The sequence below is a fragment of the Scyliorhinus torazame genome, chromosome 4 (genome assembly GCF_047496885.1).
Source record: "Scyliorhinus torazame isolate Kashiwa2021f chromosome 4, sScyTor2.1, whole genome shotgun sequence".
In the NCBI taxonomy this organism is placed as follows: Eukaryota; Metazoa; Chordata; class Chondrichthyes; order Carcharhiniformes; family Scyliorhinidae; genus Scyliorhinus; species Scyliorhinus torazame.
The window spans coordinates 174,465,902-174,483,878 of record NC_092710.1 but is presented as its reverse complement, the minus strand read 5'-3'; the positions used below and the strand labels follow the sequence as shown (position 1 = coordinate 174,483,878).

At 43.5% G+C, this 17,977-nt stretch overlaps 1 protein-coding gene across 3 annotated transcripts in view; it reads right to left on the bottom strand.

Moving 5' to 3' along the window:
* Positions 1–5,387: 5,387 nt before the first annotated feature.
* LOC140410602 (protein LYRIC-like) overlaps positions 5,388–17,977 on the bottom strand; it is a 154,448-nt gene continuing 141,858 nt past the window's right edge. For all 3 annotated transcript variants that reach the window (XM_072498890.1, XM_072498889.1, XM_072498891.1), the window contains exon 12: positions 5,388–8,735. In XM_072498890.1, the coding sequence (XP_072354991.1) occupies positions 8,668–8,735 (68 nt within the window). In that variant the 3' untranslated portion in view covers positions 5,388–8,667. The remainder of the gene's footprint in view (positions 8,736–17,977) is intronic.

Genomic DNA, 17,977 nt, shown 5'->3' with positions numbered 1-17,977 from the left:
AATGGACACAATACACTAGTTGAGGCTTAATCACTATTTTATACAAGTTCAATATAATTTCCTTGTTTTTGTACTCCTATTGATGAAGATACCATATGCCTTTGATAACTTCTGCCACCTTCAATGATTTATGCACATATGCACCTAGGTCTCTCTGCTCCTGCACTCTCTTTAGACTATATCCTTTATTTTATATTTCCGGTCTGCACTCTTCCTCCCAAAATCAATCACTTCATACTTTTCTCCATTAAATTTCATCTGCTTGTCTACCCATAGTACCAACCTATGTAATTTTAAAACAAAAATTGGTTGAATGACTGATAGAAGACTACTAATTAATAAGCAAAATACCACGCATGCTGTAACCCTGAAACAAAAACAGAAAATCATGGAAATACTCAGCCTGTCAGGCAGTTTGTGTGAAGAGAGAAACCCTTAACATTTCAGATTGATGCAATCTTAAAACCTGTTGCATTTCTAACTTCTGAATCCAATGGGAGGTTGGTACAAAATGAAAGCATCATCATTACTGGGCGACACGGCAGGACAGTAGTTAGCACTGTTGCTTCACAGCGTCAAGGACCTGGGTTCAATTCCCGACTTGGGTCATTGTCTGTCCGGAATCTGCACGTTCTCCCCATGTCTGCGTGGGTTTCCTCCAGGTGCTCGTTTTCTCCCACCAGTCGCAACAGACGTACTGCTAGGTGAATTGGACATTCTGAATTCCCCCTCAGTGTACCCGAGCAGGTTCCCTAGTGTGGCGACTAGGGGATTTTCACAGTAACTTCATGCAGTGACAATGTAAGCCTACTTGTGACACTAATAAAGGTTATTATTATTAGTCAGCAAAATAGGCACAGGCCTGTTATTCCCAGCCTGTAATTACAGGTGAGTTCAATGCACAGCAGTCTCCCTGTTTTAGCTCTACATAAGTGCACATATGTACAGTAAAGCCAATTTTTCCACACCCCAAAGCTCTTTCCTGTTGCCAACTTCCATTGGGAGGTGATGAATTCTTGTCACTTTGCACTTAAGTACCTGTTGATGGAACGATGCACAACAAACTGAGTTATAAGGGTTGAATTCCCTGATGGATTCCTGAAGATCCACACTAACTCATGGGCAGCACGGTAGCCTCGTGGATAGCACAATTGCTTCACAGCTCCAGGGTCCCAGTTTCGATTCCGGCTTGGGTCACTGTCTGTGCGGAGTCTGCACATCCTCCCCGTGTGTGCGTGGGTTTCCTCCGGGTGCTCCGATTTCCTCCCACAGTCCAAAGATGTGCAGGTTAGGTGGATTGGCCATGATAAATTGCCCTCCGTGTCCAAAATTGCCCTTAGTGTTAGGTGGGGTTACTGAGTTATGGGGCTAGGGTGGCGGTGTTGACCTTGGGTAGGGTGCTCTTTCCAAGAGCCGATGCAGACTCGATGGGCCGAATGGCCTCCTTCTGCACTGTAAATTATATGAATATGAATTATAATGACCCCTGCATCACAGAAAAGTTACAGGATAGAGGCCATTTGGCCATTCTTGTCCATGCCAGCCTGAGAACACCTAGTGCCCTTTCTAATCCCACCTTCCTGCACCCGACCCATAACCTGCAGCTTACAGCACTTTTTACCATTTAAAAGCATTTAGCTCTGCCTCCGCCGCCAACTGAGTAAGCAAATTCTAGGCACCCACTACCTTCTGCGTAAAAACATTCTTCCTCATGTCTCCTCCACACCTTCTGACACGTATCTTGAATCTATGTCCCCGGTTCTAGAATTCTTCACCAAGGGAAACAATTTTATCCTGTCCACTCCATCTCGTCCCCTCATACCCACCATCCCCTTCTTTGTTCTTTTCCAACAACCTCTCCAGTTCTGTGCTGCTTTTCTTGCGACTGCTTTCCTCTTCATTTGGCAGCCTTAAAAACCTGTTTTCCACCACTGCACTGAAGCCAATTCTGTAAAGGTTAATTCATAGAAATCATAGAATTTACAGTGCAGAAAGAGGCCATTCAGCCCATTGAATCTACTCCGGTCCTTGGAAACAGCCCACACCTCCACCCTATTCCCATAACCCAGTAACCCCACCCAACCTTTTTGGACACTAAGGGTAATTTAGCATGGCCAATCCACCTAACCTGCACATCTTTGGACTGTGGGAGGAAACTCCAGAGCACCCGGAGGAAAAACACACAGAGACGGGGAGAAGGTGCAGACTCCGCACAGACAGTGACCCAAGCCGGGAATCGAACCTGGGACTCTGGAGCTGCAAAGCGACAGTGCTAACCACTGTGCTACCGTGATGCCAAATTAGGCTAGCATTATTTCAAGTTTCCATTAGGGAGGCCTATGAAGTATCTGAACCAATATGGCACGAACCTACTCATGGTGTCTTTTGAGCACAGGAGGTTATGCTGCCCATGAGTTAGTTTTGCCAGTGTTTTATGTCCAATTTAGGCAAAATGGCATCCAATTCCCCTCCCCAGAGACAGAACTAAAATATGAGTCAGACTTTCGGTAATGGTTGCATCCAATTGCTAAATAGATCTTGAAAAAGAAAATCAGTTCATGCCATACACCGATGTGTGTCTTGTCAACAACTTCTATTTAATACAGCATCTTTAGCATAATAAAACATCCCAAGACACTTTACAAGAGAATTGTAAGGCAAAATTAGACATCAAGACACATAAGACGATGTTAGGACAGCTGGCCAAAAGATTGGTCAAAGAGATAAATCTTAAGGAGTGTCTGAAAGGAGGAAAGGGCTAGGGAGGGAATTTCAGAGCTCAGGGTCTATGCAGCTGACAGCTACCAATGATGGTGTAATTAAAATTTGGAGGTGCTCAAGAAGCCAGAATTAAATGAGCACAGGTATCTTGGGAGGGTTGTAGGGCTGGAGAAAATTAGAGAGATAAGAAGGGAGGGAATGAAGCCATGGACGGACTTGAAAACAATTGAGAATTTCAAAATCGGGACCTTGCTTGACTGGATGCCATTGAGGTCAGATAACACAGGGATGATGGGTTCAACTTGTGATTAAATATGTCACGGTTGTGAATCGTCTGGTTCAGCATCAGATAGTTGCCAGGGAGAGAATTGAAGCCAGTATCTGGGAAACAGAGTTCATAGCAGGGACTAAAGACAATGGCTTCTGTCTTTCCAATGTTTCGTTGGAGTAAATTTCTGTTCACCTAGTACAGGATGTCAGACAAGCAACTTACCGAACAAAGAACAAAACACTTCACTTTCTTTTTGACACCATTTTTTGAAAATTTACTCAAAATGGGGTGGATGCAGATTATTGGCCAGAGGTCCTATAACGAATGGCATGATAGCCGCCTATATGTAGAAATGCATATTAATAGGACAGATCCTCAGTTATAATTAATACACTGGAGAGTCAAACCAATGCTGCATGATCCAAAATGTTTCTACATATTTCCCTTCAGTTAAAAGAAAGCTAAAAATAACTAGATCTCCCAAGTTTGCCTTTTGGCTTCAAAATATTCAAATTGAAATTTCAAAGAAAATGGGCTGGATTCTCCGATCTTCCGCCCCAAAATCGTGATCGGCGCGGGGAATGGGCATTTACGCTGAAATCCGGTCCGACGCCGCTTCCGCGATTCTCCGGTCCCCGGGGAATCACTGCAAATCGCACGCACGCGGTCTATGCAGCGCGGGTACGGGGCCATTGACAGAGGCCCCCAGAGATTCTCCGAGGAAAACTGGCAGAGTTCCCGACAGCGTGGTTCTAACCACGTTTTGCCTGTCGGGAATGGCCGGTGGCGGCTGCAGACTCAGTCCGCGGCCGCCCTGGTGGGGGCGGGGGGCTCATGGACGGCCAGGCAAGCGATCAGGCGGCACCGATCCATGGGCATGCACAGTCTCGTGGGGACCTACTTCTTGGGCGAAATTCTCCGGAAACGGCGCGATGTCCGCTGACTGGCGCCCAAAATGGCGCAAATCAGACGGGCATCGCGCCGCCCCAAAGGTGCGGAATGCTCGGCAACTTTGGGGGCCCCAAACCTTAAGGGGCTAGGTCGGCGCCGGACGAATTTCCGCCCCGCCAGCTGGTGGAAAAGACCTTTGGTGCCCCGCCAGCTGGCGCGGAAATGACATCTCCGGGCAGTGCATGCGCGGGAGCGTCAGCGGCCGCTGACAGCTTCCCACGCATGCGCAGTGGAGGGAGTCTCTTCTGCCTCCGCCATGGTGGAGACCGTGGCGGAGGCGGAAGGGAAAGTGTGCCCCCACGGCACAGGCCCGCCCGTGGATCGGTGGGCCCCGATCGCGGGCCAGGCCACCGTGGGGGCACCCCCCGGGGCCAGATCGCCCTGCACCCCCCCCAGGACCCCGGAGCCCGCCCGCGCCGCCTTGTCCCGCCGGTAAGGTAGGTGGTTTAATTTACACCGGTGGGACAGGCATTTTAGCGGTGTGACTATGGCCCATCCGGGCCGGAGAATGGAGCGGGGGGGCCCGCCAACCGGCGCGATTCCCGCCCCCGCCGAATCTCCCGTGCCGGAGACTTCGGCAACCGGCGGGGGCGGGATTCACGCCAGCCCCCCGGCGATTCTCCGACCCGGCGGGGGGGTCGGAGAATCTCGCCCCTTGCATCAGTGTCCACGGTGTTAGTCCGCCATGTCGCACGAGGCGGCGGCCGCCGTCCGCCAGCGCGGACTCCCGACTGGAAGTGTAGGGCTCGTATTCGCAGCCAGAACCGCGAGAAGCACTCCGGGGCCCTGCAGGTTGGAGAATCACTCTGGACTTTCTTGAGGAAAGTCCAGAATGAAACGCCCACGTTTTGATGCTGGCGTGGGGACATCGCCCCATTATTGGAGAATCCTGCCCCGTGTGTGCTGTTTGAGGAGGCAAAGGTACTTTTATAATGCATCATGGCTTCTGTTAACCTACATCACATTATTTCCTAAATCTGTACATTCTGATGATGTATGTGGTAGTGATGAAAAAATATTAGGAGCACTGTTAAAACAGTTGACAACATTTTTGGGTAGTTCATTAATGAAAATATGCAAGAGTAAATAAATCCTTGCCTGCCAATTCTCTTTCCCCTTCTCCCAAAGGCACAGGCTCACTTGGAACAACAGCTTCAAGAGCATAAGCAGCCCACCACACTTTGCATCAGTGTCTATTTTTCAAAAGTCAGCTTAGACTATGAATGTAGGTAGGGTATTTGAGTACAGGGGCAATCACAGTTGAGCCTGATCCTTTCATCACCGGACTTTCATGAGCTATATCATCCACCTCCTTGCAACAACAAGTAGTGCTTCTACCATCATCTTGGTTGAGATCTGTTAATTAGTACAGTTCAAAGATTGTATCTGGAATGGTCAATGGTGAGAAATATTTTTAAAGGCAAGCATCATAGCTTAGACGGTATTAAACGTAGCCTGAGTAGGCAATTGATGTTTAATGAAACATTTTTCAAATGTAGTTTTGAAAAGCAGTTTATGCAGGTCTCATAAAATGAATACCAAAATAGATGAGATTTTTAATATCAGCTGTCAAGTAAAATATCACTCTCCTTACACATTAAAAAAATGATCAAACATTTACCAGCATATGCTGAGAACACCTTCACCATAGTCACTGTATTGCAAAACACAATGCTACAAGTTCTACTTTCACAGCTTTATATTTGTAAAGTTTGAGAAATACTTCCAAAAGGATTGTAAAAGATTTGTTAAAACAATTATTCTACTTAAATTAACATAACACAATGATTACACCACACACGTGGTTTACTATCAGGAAGATATTTTTTATTATCCTTTTTAAGACCTTCATGAAATGAAATCTTATGAAAAGGATAAACTGCGTGTTCCATCATTTCCCAATGCGTAGCATATTTACCTCATGATAAATACTTGTTTTTTTTAAACCAATTGTTGAAACATAGAACATTCATTATACAACAGAAACTAAAAAAAAAAATCGCACAAACTCTATAATATAAAGTGCAAACATATTATACAGTAATGCAGACTTATACTGAAAAAATTGTCCATATTATCAAAAGACCCAACTTGTTTCTAGACTACCTTTAACCAAATGACTGTTCAATATTTTACAAGTAGGAAATCAGTAAACTTCAGAAGCCTAGAATTCAAATTTGAAAATCCAAAGTAATTTAAATATTGCAAAAATGTTATTCCCTTGTTAAATGTTTTTGTCCAGCGTAAACTGACCATACAATTTGATGAATTGCAAATTCCTGCACATTTTAAAGTTTCCCACGCAGTAAGGGAATGACTTATAAAGTGGTTCACTTTGCATCAGTTCTGTTAACTAAATCAGTCACTAGAACAGAGAAATGATGCATAAACTTGACTTTACAGTTATATATAGGTTTGAGTAAAACATCTCTTGACAGTCTTCAACTGTTATCATTATTTGCTACAAAAGCATTTCAAATTTAATTTATTAATTGATGCCGTAAATTATCAATGCATCCAGATGTTTACGAAGTAAAAGTTAAATATTCAGCTAAAGCAAAACAGGCATAAACTTCACAGCAGATTTGAAGTCAGGTCATATTTTGAAAGAAATGTGTTGCAGAAGTACATCGTAATTCTATATAAATCGTTGCTGTTGGGGGAGGAAATAAAGCACTCCAAGAGTTATAAAAAAGGAAAGAAATACTTTCTTATAAGAACACTCGTGAGAACTGTTAAATCTTCTCCTATAAAACTGTTAATTCATCATTAAGGCTAATCTGGCCATCACATGACCAGTTAAAAAGTTGTGTAGCTGGAGAAAAAACATCTTTCCTGCAGTTATTCAGAGACAGGCATGTGTTCATCATGTTTATCACTGATTGTGAAAGAAAATGTAATGGGTGAGCGACTGTAGCAAACACCCTCAGGAATCTGGATAGTTTAGCTCTTTGCAAATAGTAAATGCTATATTTAAGGATACTGGTTCAGGAGGTATCGGTTGTTTGCTAACTAGTAGGCTATTTACATAAAATACGATGTTGCTTTGATTTCAAATCGCCCTTTAACTGAATTCTCTTCCAAAGAAAATTGGAAATTCACCGCTATCTTACACAGGATTGTATCTAATATTGAATACTCAAACAAATAATACACAAGGTATATTCCGAGGGAAGTCATAGGTGCTGATTTACTTTCTGTAAGATAATTTAATGCGTGTGCTCTAGCCTTCATACAGACATTTCTATACTTTGTTTGCGCCAACTCATGTTTTGATGCTGTCAAGAATCCAACACAGCAATTAAACACTATCCCTTTAGTTCAAACAATTATCATTAATCTTTAGTTGTCACATTTCACGCTGTTTGTCATATTACTGCTCAATGATTCATTTAGTGTAAGCAAATTGAATGAAACTAGAAAATAAAATAAACTATCAATTTAAAAAGTTAATGGAAAAAAACTTTAGATTTCAGAAGGCAATGGACAGATCATCATATCGTAAGTTTGAGTGCCTGTGACTGATGCTTAGTTTGTACAAACTATCTTATTGCATCTTGAAATGGTAACATTGCAGAACAACTAGGTTGAGCAAAAAAAAGTGGATCTTTCTAGAAGGCCCCCACTGCTAAATTTGTACAGCAACCCTGATTGGGTTTACAGCAAAATGTTTCAAAATGAGCACATTTCTTGGAAATATTGATCTTTAATGTCATTTAGATCAATAACTGTAATGCCAATCCAAGGATTCTCTTCTGATTGGAATAAGATATTCTTATTAGTAAGCGCTCAATTGAATCCTTCTATCAACTGATCAGATAATCCTTTAGTACTTTAGAAGCCTTTAGTACCTATTTTAACACTGGAGATTGTGTCCCCTTTTGTTTGATAGAAGGTTTAGAAATAAATCAGCCTGACTGATATAGAGCACTTTTAAACTCGAAAGTAAGGATTTGTCAATAAACGAAGTGAAAGCATCGGCACCACTGAAAAAAAGGTACATAACATGTTGAATAGGCTGCAGTTCTATGGCTCCGTTGCAGTTTGCAAAAATAAACAGGCATGTTCACCCTAAAAGATGCAAAATTATATTATTTAAATAATAACCTTGCTTGTCCAGATTTAGTAAGTAATACCTGAAGTGCTATAATATTGTTATGAGCTATCAGTGGACAAATGACAGATGCCTCCACATGTACACCTCAACATTGTCGAGTATGATCCTACTTGCAAGTAACCAGTATGATTTAAGACACAGACATGCAGACATAGTTTTAAGTACAGCTTCACAATAAGACACAACACATCTGTTCCTGTGTACATGAGGTGAACATGGACAGTTTTACATGGATTGCAAATAAAAATGAAACATTTTTAAAAAAACAATGTCATGTAGCCTGTTTCTATACTGCCATAAATCGAGGCTGCCTGGGACTGGCAAAGCGAGTTCGCATCCCATGTTGTGCTAAAATAGAAAAATCTACAAGGAACTTAGGAAATGCATCCCTTCGGTAGCAATAAGCACTTGGCTTCAACTACTCCTTTTCCTTTGCTCTGTGGTTTCCATGACTAGGCCAGAGTTTCCTACTATTTTGTCCCTTTGTTCATTTTATGGACTTAGTGCAATGCTTCCTGCAGCGGATCGCTTGAAGCTAATTTAGCAGTAACTGGTGACGATATCAGAATGAAAAACTTGAACCATTTACATGAATAAAAAGGCAGCGTCAAGTTTCTCTTCTTGCTTTCATTTTCCTCTTCTCTGTTTTGGCACAATCTAAAGTGAAGCCATTATCTGTAATAAATACAAAAAAAAGCACCCGAGATTAAATATTATTCACTGAACAATCTGTCATCTGCCTACAGCAAGCTTATTGTTGTATATCAGAGAATACATCCCTGCTGATGAAGCTTCACGTGATTTGCAATGACGTCAGCAGTGAGTGTTTGCATGGGCTTCAGTTCTCCATCTTAGATTGTATGAGCAACATCCCGAATAAAACCTCTCATCGTGTTTGTAAGAATCGAGAGTGTGGGCACCTCAATACCTTTTCTTTTTGCGGCAAACTCAAAGATATAACATTTACAATTTCCAGGTTTTGGGACATCTAATGAGACCTAACGAAATTCCCCTTCTATTGAGTTTTTGAAATTCATCTTTGCTCATCAGTCCTGGAGAAAACAATTGATGGAAGTGATATTATGGATGTATTCTTACTATAAAAGTTAATGGTGTTTAGAAAGATTTGTAGCATAAGAACTGATTCACTGGAATAAAATTTACACGCTCAACTCAAGCACAATACCCAGGACCAGAAATTCCTGCCCAGTCAACACACCTTTGGCTTTGTCTGATATATTTAACATCCTGCCCGCAACAATTCCCAGGGCGGGTGGGACCAGAACATTTAGGTCCCAGTTTCCCAGCTCCATCAAGCCCAGTGACCCTCTCAGATTCCATGACCCTGATATGAACAGGGAGATTGGGGGGGGAATAATTGGCAAAGCCAGTAACACGGAAGCCGTGCTGATCTTAATGGTTGTGGCTCATTTAAATAAAATAATGGTGATTCCCACAAACAGCCCGGTCAGTGGAGCAGAATAGGAGGCCAACGTTGGGGATCTGTGGGAAGCTCCGGCCAGTTGGGAGACAGCCAAGGTAGGGCCCCAAGGTTCCAATTCCTTAATGCCTGTGAAAGGGGAAATTATTGGATTTGATAGAGGGGGGAATAGATCTAACACCCCCGCATTAGAGTAAAAGCAAATGCTGGTCAAGGACCTGAGATCAGCAGAACTCGCCAACAAGGTTGTTTACTTTTTCGAAAAACAGACAATTCTCTAGCTCGACTACAAACAAGCTTTTGGGTGAAGGTTTAATAATAAACCTACATAGGTATGATCGGAATTTTAAAACAATGTTCTGTGTACTGAATAACTGTATAGCAGTCTGTATCTGTGACATGGGAGAGAAAATGGTTTTCGAATGCTCTTCCTGTGATTGCTGTGTTAGAGAACTGTGTTAGAGGAGGGTGCTCCCCCACAGGTTTCTCCGGGGTAGTTCCTTCCATGTTTGAATCATGAATAAACTATTGTAACCGGTTCCTGGGCCTCTTGTGGTTAGTTGGAGGAAGTCCACTACAACGTTTTCTTACTCAGGTGTGAGGTCGATCTGTGAGGGTTTTGGCTTTTACCCAAAAGTTTGGTGATTTTGTTAACAATGCAAAATGAAATCTCTGATTAAGCACATAATTTGCTGCAAACGAAAATGGTTGAAACAGCCACCAAAAGAGGAGTAATATATAAAACAGGAAACCCAAACGTTTAAAGGGTTCTGCTGACAAAATACTAAAGCAGAAATTTAAAGTTTCTCCATACAGTAATGTAACCTGTACATTTGAACAAAAATCAATGCTGCAAAATATTTTCATAACCTCTTCCGCAATGTTAAGAAAAACATTAAAAAAATTAATTTCACTTCCAATATTTCATAGATTTACTTCATAGCATTAAGATCAAAAGGTTATGGCCCAGGAATGTCATTGCCCAGAGGTGGTCCTGACTGACTGTGGTACAACTGTTGCGAAGGCTGCCAAACACAATGCAGCAACAGTAAAATTCTTCACAGCGTTACGAGTGAGTTAAGTTTTCAGAGTCAGAAAAAAAACTCCCAGACTTTAACCAGCAGCCTAAAATAACAAACCAACTAACCTACCTAATGAGCATTTTAATAACACTAAAGGGCCCTTCATGTCCGAAGCCCCATGAGTTGCTGAGTGAATTTGTCACCCTGATGGCTCAGGTGCTGCAATCAACCATTACTGAGAAAAGGGTCCTACAATGAATGTAGGGGCTTAATTTGAATATTTAATTCCTTGTTTTAAATAGGTTGGCATGCATTCTGGATGCCTCCAAGAGCAATCAGATACAATAGAACTGGTGGTGCACTTCCAGCAGCTAATGAGCACACTCTGCCTCTATTTTTCATGACTGTAAAACAGGCATAATACTACTGAGTTTCCAGGCCCCTAGCCCTGGATTTTAGTTCCTGGTGGGACTTAGGCAGGCAGTGGTAGTAGCAGACAGCAAACTCTCTGGGTCCCCGCAGTGCGAAACCTGGGAGATTTTATCATAGAATTCAATCTGAGACTAACCCTAACTAACCCTGCCCAGATTCAGTAGGAGGGAAGCAAGAAATCAGGATATTGTTGGAAATTGGTCCTTAGCTTTTAACTGAATAGGCTGCGAGCACTGGTTGTGTCTACACAACCAGTTCGTCCAATGTGGAAACTATTTCCAATTGTCTGCCTTGCTGACAGCAGCCCTCAAATATGTCTTGATGAGGGTTGGGGGTGGGGGAAGTATTACTCTATTTATAAATGATTGTCTCTGTGATATCACAAGACACGGGGATAGATTAAAAGATTGAATTTTCTTGGACATTGTACAAAAGGGAGTTCATGTCCCAAGGGTGCTTAAAACGTCTTGAACCAAATGCATTCAAACAACACTGATATTAACAGATGGAATTCTGTTTTTTTTCCTTCAAACAAAAGGGATTTGACAATAACTGGCACACAAACTGGTTCAAGCAAAGACAGGAATAAATGTCAGAGGATCAAATTCAATTTCTCAGTTTAACTGTGATGTAAGTTAGGTTATTATAATTTCTATTTTACAAGGTATATAAAATTGAACTGACTAGTGCCCACCTAACATGTTTGAATCTATGAAAAAGGATGTGCTAACTGGACACTTGGAAAATAATAGCAGGATTAGTCACAGTCAACACAGATTTACGAAGAGGAAATCACATTTGACAAGCCTGTTGGGAGTTCTGAAAGGATGTAGCAGAATAGATGAGGGTGGGGCGGGGGGATATCAGCGACTGCGGTGTGTTTGGATTTCCAGAAGGTTTCCAATGAGGTCCCAAAAAAGGTGAGTAAACAAAATTAGAATATGTGAAATTTGGGGTAATATACTGGCATGGATTGAGCATTGGTTAATGAACAGAAAACAAACAGTAGGAATAAATGGGTCACATTCAGGTTTGCAGGCTGTGGCTAGTGGAGTACCGCAAGGGTCAGTGCGTGGGCTCCAGCTATTCACAATCTATATAAATGATTTGGATGTGGGGGACTCAAAAGTAGTATTTCTAAGTTTGCTGATGGCACATAACTAGTGGGAGTGGGAGTTGTGAGAAGGATCAGGAGGGGATCAGGGGTTATGGGGAGAAGGCAGGAGAATGAGAATCAGAAACATATCAGCCGTGTCTTGAATGGTAGAGCAGACTCGATGGGCTGGATGGCCCAATTCTGTTCCTATGTCTAATGGTCTTATAATGTAGAGAGGCTTCAAAAGGGTGAAGATAGGCCAACAGAGCATGCAAGAACATGGCAGGTGGAATATAATATGTAAAAATAAAGTTATCCACTTTGGTAGGAAAAACAGAAATGCGGAGTATTTCTTAAATGGTGAGAGATTGGGAACTGCTGATGTCCAAAGGGACACTAGAACATACAGTGCAGAAGGCGGCCATTCGGCCCATTAAGTCTGCACCGACCCACTTAAGCCCTCACTTCCACCCTATCCACGTAACCCAATAACCCCTCCTAACCTTTTTGGTCACTAAGGGCAATTTTATCATGGCCAATCCACCTAACCTGCACGTCTTTGGACTGTAGGAGGAAACCGGAGCACCAGGAAGAAACCGACGCAGACACGGGGAGAATGTGCAGACTCCGCACAGACAGTGACCCAGCGGGAATCGAACATGGGACCCTGGCGCTGTTAAGCCACAGTGCTATCCGCTTGTGCTAACGTGCTGCCCCTAGGGACAGGATTCTCCGTTTGGGAGACTAAGCTCTCCACTGGATTTGAATTGCGAGTAATTTGTGCTCCCACTAGGAGGGCCAGTCAGGTGAAATTCAGGTGATGCAAATGGGACAGCACGCTGCTCAAGTGCAGCCCGATAGATTCCTGGCCTCATTGGGATCTGATTCGCTGATGTTGGAATTTACGCTAAAAGACTGACAAGCTGGAGCAGCTCTTAAGTGTTCCACTCACCACAGACTGTTATTCCAGCCAAGAGGATGACTGCACGCAGACTAGCTCCCAGATTCCGGGAGTCAGAGATTGAGTGAATGCTGGATGGCATTGAGGAGAGGAGGGCTACCCTCTTTCCCAGGGTGGGACTGGCAGCCTCACCAGGAGGACCAGCACGCAATGCAGGAAGAAGATGAATGACCTACTTAGGGCAACTCGGGTGAGTCACCACCTCTGTGCCCCTGACATCACTCCCATTCCTCACTCCTTATATCAGCCCCCAATACGCTAGAGGCCAACAATACCTCAGCTGCCTGCGTCTGCTTTACAACCCACCCTCCACCAAACCTCAACGCATGTATTGTCTTTTTTGGCAAGGAGCCTTGCACACACATGCCACTGGTTACAGACCCGCCCCCATAGAACTAACTCGCAGCTTCTCACCATGTCCTTCTGTGTCCCCAAGGATAATGCGGCCCATAATCGCCACTGGAACAGAAGACAGGAGGGGGCATCGCAGAAATTCGGGTCTACACCCCTCTCAGAGAAGAGGGCCCTGCAACTCACGGGGGAGGCAGAGGAGAGGGCAGCGGCATGCAAAAAATAAGTGAGAACCCAATGCAATGCAGATGGCCCCATAGTAAGTGAGTCACCCCTCACCCACAGAACAATCCTTCCCAAGACCTCACTCCATGGGCGCGATCTTCCCAAAAGGGAACAAAGTTCCCGAGCAAGCGCGTTTAGCCACATGTTTCCCGGCACTCGCAGTGCCAGGGAACCACCCTGCCCAAAGGGCATGCAGCTGGAGGCCTCCGATTCCCTTGGAGACCCCCATGAATGCCATTCCGTCTGGTCTCCATTTGTGGGGACCAGTACCAAACGGCACTCGTCCGAGGTCCCCGAGGCGAAGGGATCGAATCCCAAAACCTCAGGTACCTTGGGAATCTGCACATTTGAGTAATGCTTCCTGCCTCGCTCTAATGTGCAGATTTGCCAAAAACTGATCAGATGCATTGTGGGCGGGATTCCCCTGGTAACGTCTCACGGGACTGTGTTGAATCTCGCAAGGCATTGTGAGGAGGGTCTCCTGGTTTTCACCGGCCACACTGCACCTTCGCGAGCTGCTTTTCCGGCGAGCTTCTTTCTGGCACAGCGTGGCCGGAAGATGGTGTCCCATGTCTTTTCTCTTGCAGGTTCATTCCGATCCTGAGAGGGTCACTCAGTCCAGGCACTTGACATAAGGCCGTAAGTACTTGCACCAATTCACATGACTCCTGCCTGAGAGGGCTGGAAGATTGCGGAGGGGTGAAGCATCCGTTTTCCATCCCATTAATTGCATTTAAATCCATGTAAATTGCAGTTTTGCTTGGTGCCACAGGAGCGGTACCTGGCCGTTAAAGCCAGGACCATAACATCACGGCGGGATCGGTGCTCGTTTTTAGTCCAACGCTCGATTGTGAATCTCGCTGCCGGCGTTAGACAGTGGAGAATTCACCCCTCGGTGTCCTTGTTCATAAGCCACTGAAAGCAAGTGCAGTGAGCAAGTAGGAAGGCAAATTGTATGTTGGCCACTATTTTAAGAAGATTTGAGCACAAGAGTAAAGATGTCTTGCTGCATTTGTATAGAGCCTTGTTGCGTACATACTGGCTCCCTTATTCAAGGAAGAATATATTTGTCATGGAAGGAGTGAAACAAAAGTTCACCAGATTGATTCCTAGGATGGCAGGATTGTCCCATGAGGTGAAACTGAGGAGACTGGATGAAGTTAGAAGAATCAGAGGTGATCTCATTGATCTAGCCTCCCACCACCCAATTGAAAATCTTCAATTGTGCAACAATTGCAAACAATTGTGAAGCAAGCATATATTGCACAACAAAATGTGTTTGTACAAAGCCTGTAATGTAGTTAAAGGTCCCCAGCCACTTTACTGTTAAACACAATTTGACATTGGATCACATAAGGATATATTGGGCAAATAGCCAAAAGCTTAATCAAATTGGTGGGTTTTAATGAGTGCCTTAAAGGAAGAAAGTGGCAGGGAGGTTGACACATTTGAAGAGGGAATTCCAGAACTGAGGGCATGGGCAGCAGAGTTTTGGATGATTCAAGTTTATGGATGGTAGAACATGGGAGCGATCCAGGAGTGAATTGGAATATGCAAATCCGGAGGTAGAAAAGACGTGGGTCCCCTGGCTATGACTGGAGAGATTAGAATGCATCCAGGGGAGGGGTGATGCAAGCATGGGAATAGCTGTTCTCCCGTGAGCTCTGGTGCAACTCAGGCTACAATCCTTTCATTTATCGTGCTCACACAGTTGGTGTGTAACTGATCCAGGAGTGAGAATTCCATATTATGTAATATTAATGGCTAAACGTTGGTGACAAAATGCCGAGAAATAGTAAGAAAACCATCGACATAGAAGAGCAGTCAGAAGTGACTGGGGTGGAGCTGACTCCTCAACATGGCGAATTAGTGAGCGAACAGCCTCTCAATCAGGCACTCTCAAAGACATTACAACTGATGACTTCTATTACTACTCAGGTGATTGTCGAGAAACTTGGTCTGTTAGCACAAAATATCAGTGTTCATACTATAGAACTGCAAAATGCTGGTAAAAGTTTTGATGAAGTGGAGGAAAGAATTAATACTGGTGAAAGTGCAACTTCCTTGGTAGAGGCCCGCTTACAATCCTTGGAAATTCCTTGATGATCTAGAAAGCTGAGGCCGGAGGAAGATGTCCGGATTGTCAGTTTGCCAGAAGGAGCTGATGGTCAGCTCCAAGATAAATTCTTTGAGGGATGGCTACCACGTTTTCTTAATTTAGCAACTAACGGTGGGCCAATTGAATTAGAAAGGGCACATTAAGTCCAGTCTCTGAGACCGAGGGACAACCAATGGCACCAGCCCGTAATGATCTGTTTTCATAAATTCAAGGGTCGCCATGAGTATTGGCGGCAGCTAGACGTACTGGGGCTTTGCTCTATGAGGGAAAAGATATTTGATACGGCCTTATGGATTGCATCCCAATGGAATTTCCAACCTGTATACTCTGATCCAAATCAGATGCATTCCAAAAAGTATGGAAAACAATGCCCCTATCTCAAATACTCAGGCTCCATAGCTTCTGACTTACTCCTACAAGGTTTTCCATAGGTTATATAGTACCACCTCTAATATACTTGATGTGCGAGTTTGCTATGGTTTCATGGCCTTATCCTTCCCCCCACTCTCCTCCGCCACCCTATTACTTGTCCTCTCTACTTTTTGTATATGTGCAAGCGCTGGGTTTGCTGTGTTGTTTTCTTCCTGACATTGATCACACTGTACCCTACCTCTTTTAAGAGTGTGTTATATTGTTTGTAAAAATGGAAAAACTCTAATCAAAATATATTTTAAAAAAAGAATGCAGCCAGGTGGACACGGCAGTGGAGAAGAATGATATGATCCATTGTGTTGGAGGCTCCAGATAGCTTGAGAAGGATGAGGAGGGTTAGTTCATCATGGCCACAGTAAAATAGAATGTCCTGACAGTTAATAATTTGAGCCCTGACAAGGGGTATGCATAGCATGCTTGAAAGGAACAGGTCATATTGAATCTATGGTGCTCAAAGCTTTCTAATGCTGGGGTTTTCTCATATCATTTCTCTGTCTGTTGCACACTAATTGATGAAGGTTGATCGTTTTGATTAGTCAACAACGCCATTATCATTGCATCATGTGACTATCAGGATGGTAGGAAGTGAACTAAATGAACCTTGGAATGCAGGGATGGCCTTAAAGAGATATGGTTGCAAGGTGACCATGGCTGGGAACTGAACAGTCCAAGGTATTTGACATTTCAAAGGGATAGGAAGAAAGGAAAAGGAGGTGGAGGGGTGGGGTTGCATCAAGGATGAGATTATATAGTAGTGAGAAATGATCTTGGTTCAGGAGACCATGATGTATAATCAATTTGAGTGGAGATAAGAAATAGTAAAGGAAAAAAATCAAAGGTGGGAGTAGGTTATCAAACCCCTAACAGTAGCTATACTTTAGGGCAGAATATAAATCAAGAAATAATGGAGTCTTGTAAGAAAGTACCAGTAATAATGTGAACTATTGTAATTTTCATATAGATTTGACAAATTAAACTGACAACGGCAGACTTGAGGACGAGTTTGTAGAGCGTATAATACATTGTGGAACCAACCAAGCAAAAGGTAATTTAAAACCCGATAATATATAACGAGACAGGATTGATTAATTAATTATCTCATAGAAAAAGATCCTCAAAGAAAAAGTAATCATAACATAAGAGAATTTTATATTCAGTTTTCAGGTGAGAAACCTGGGTCTGAAACTAATGTTTTACACTTAAATAACGATAATTACATAGGATGAGACTGGGGAATTAATAATGGGAAGCAAAAAATATGGCAGACACTTTGAACAAATATTTCACTGTAGAGGATACGGAAAGCATCTCACTAATAGTGGAAAATAAAGGAGCAAAAGGGAGGGGGGAAACTTAAAACAATTATCACTACAGAAAAACTATTAGAAAAACTAATGGGACTAAAGACTGACAAGTTCTCTGGACCTGATGGCCTGTATCCTAGGGTCTCAGATGTGGCTGCATTGGTTGCAATCTTCCAAAGGCCTCAGCGAATTGGAAAACCACAAATGTTACACCTCGATTCAAAAAAGAAAGGAGACAGATAGAAAGAAACTATAGGCCAGTTAGCCCAACACCTGTCACTGGAAACATGCTGGAATCCACTAAGGAAATAATAGCAGGAAAACGGGGCAGGATTTTTCAGCCCCTCCCGAAGATCCTGCCGAACCCGGCCCCTTGCGGCGGTTTCCCTGGCGGCGTGGTGGCAAGACACTCAAAAGTCGGTAGACTTTGGTGAGACAGGAAGAACCTGCCGATGACCAATGGCCAGCTGCATCTGGCGAGGGAAAACCCAGCCTTAGAAAATCATAACACAATCAAGCAGAGTCACCAGGATT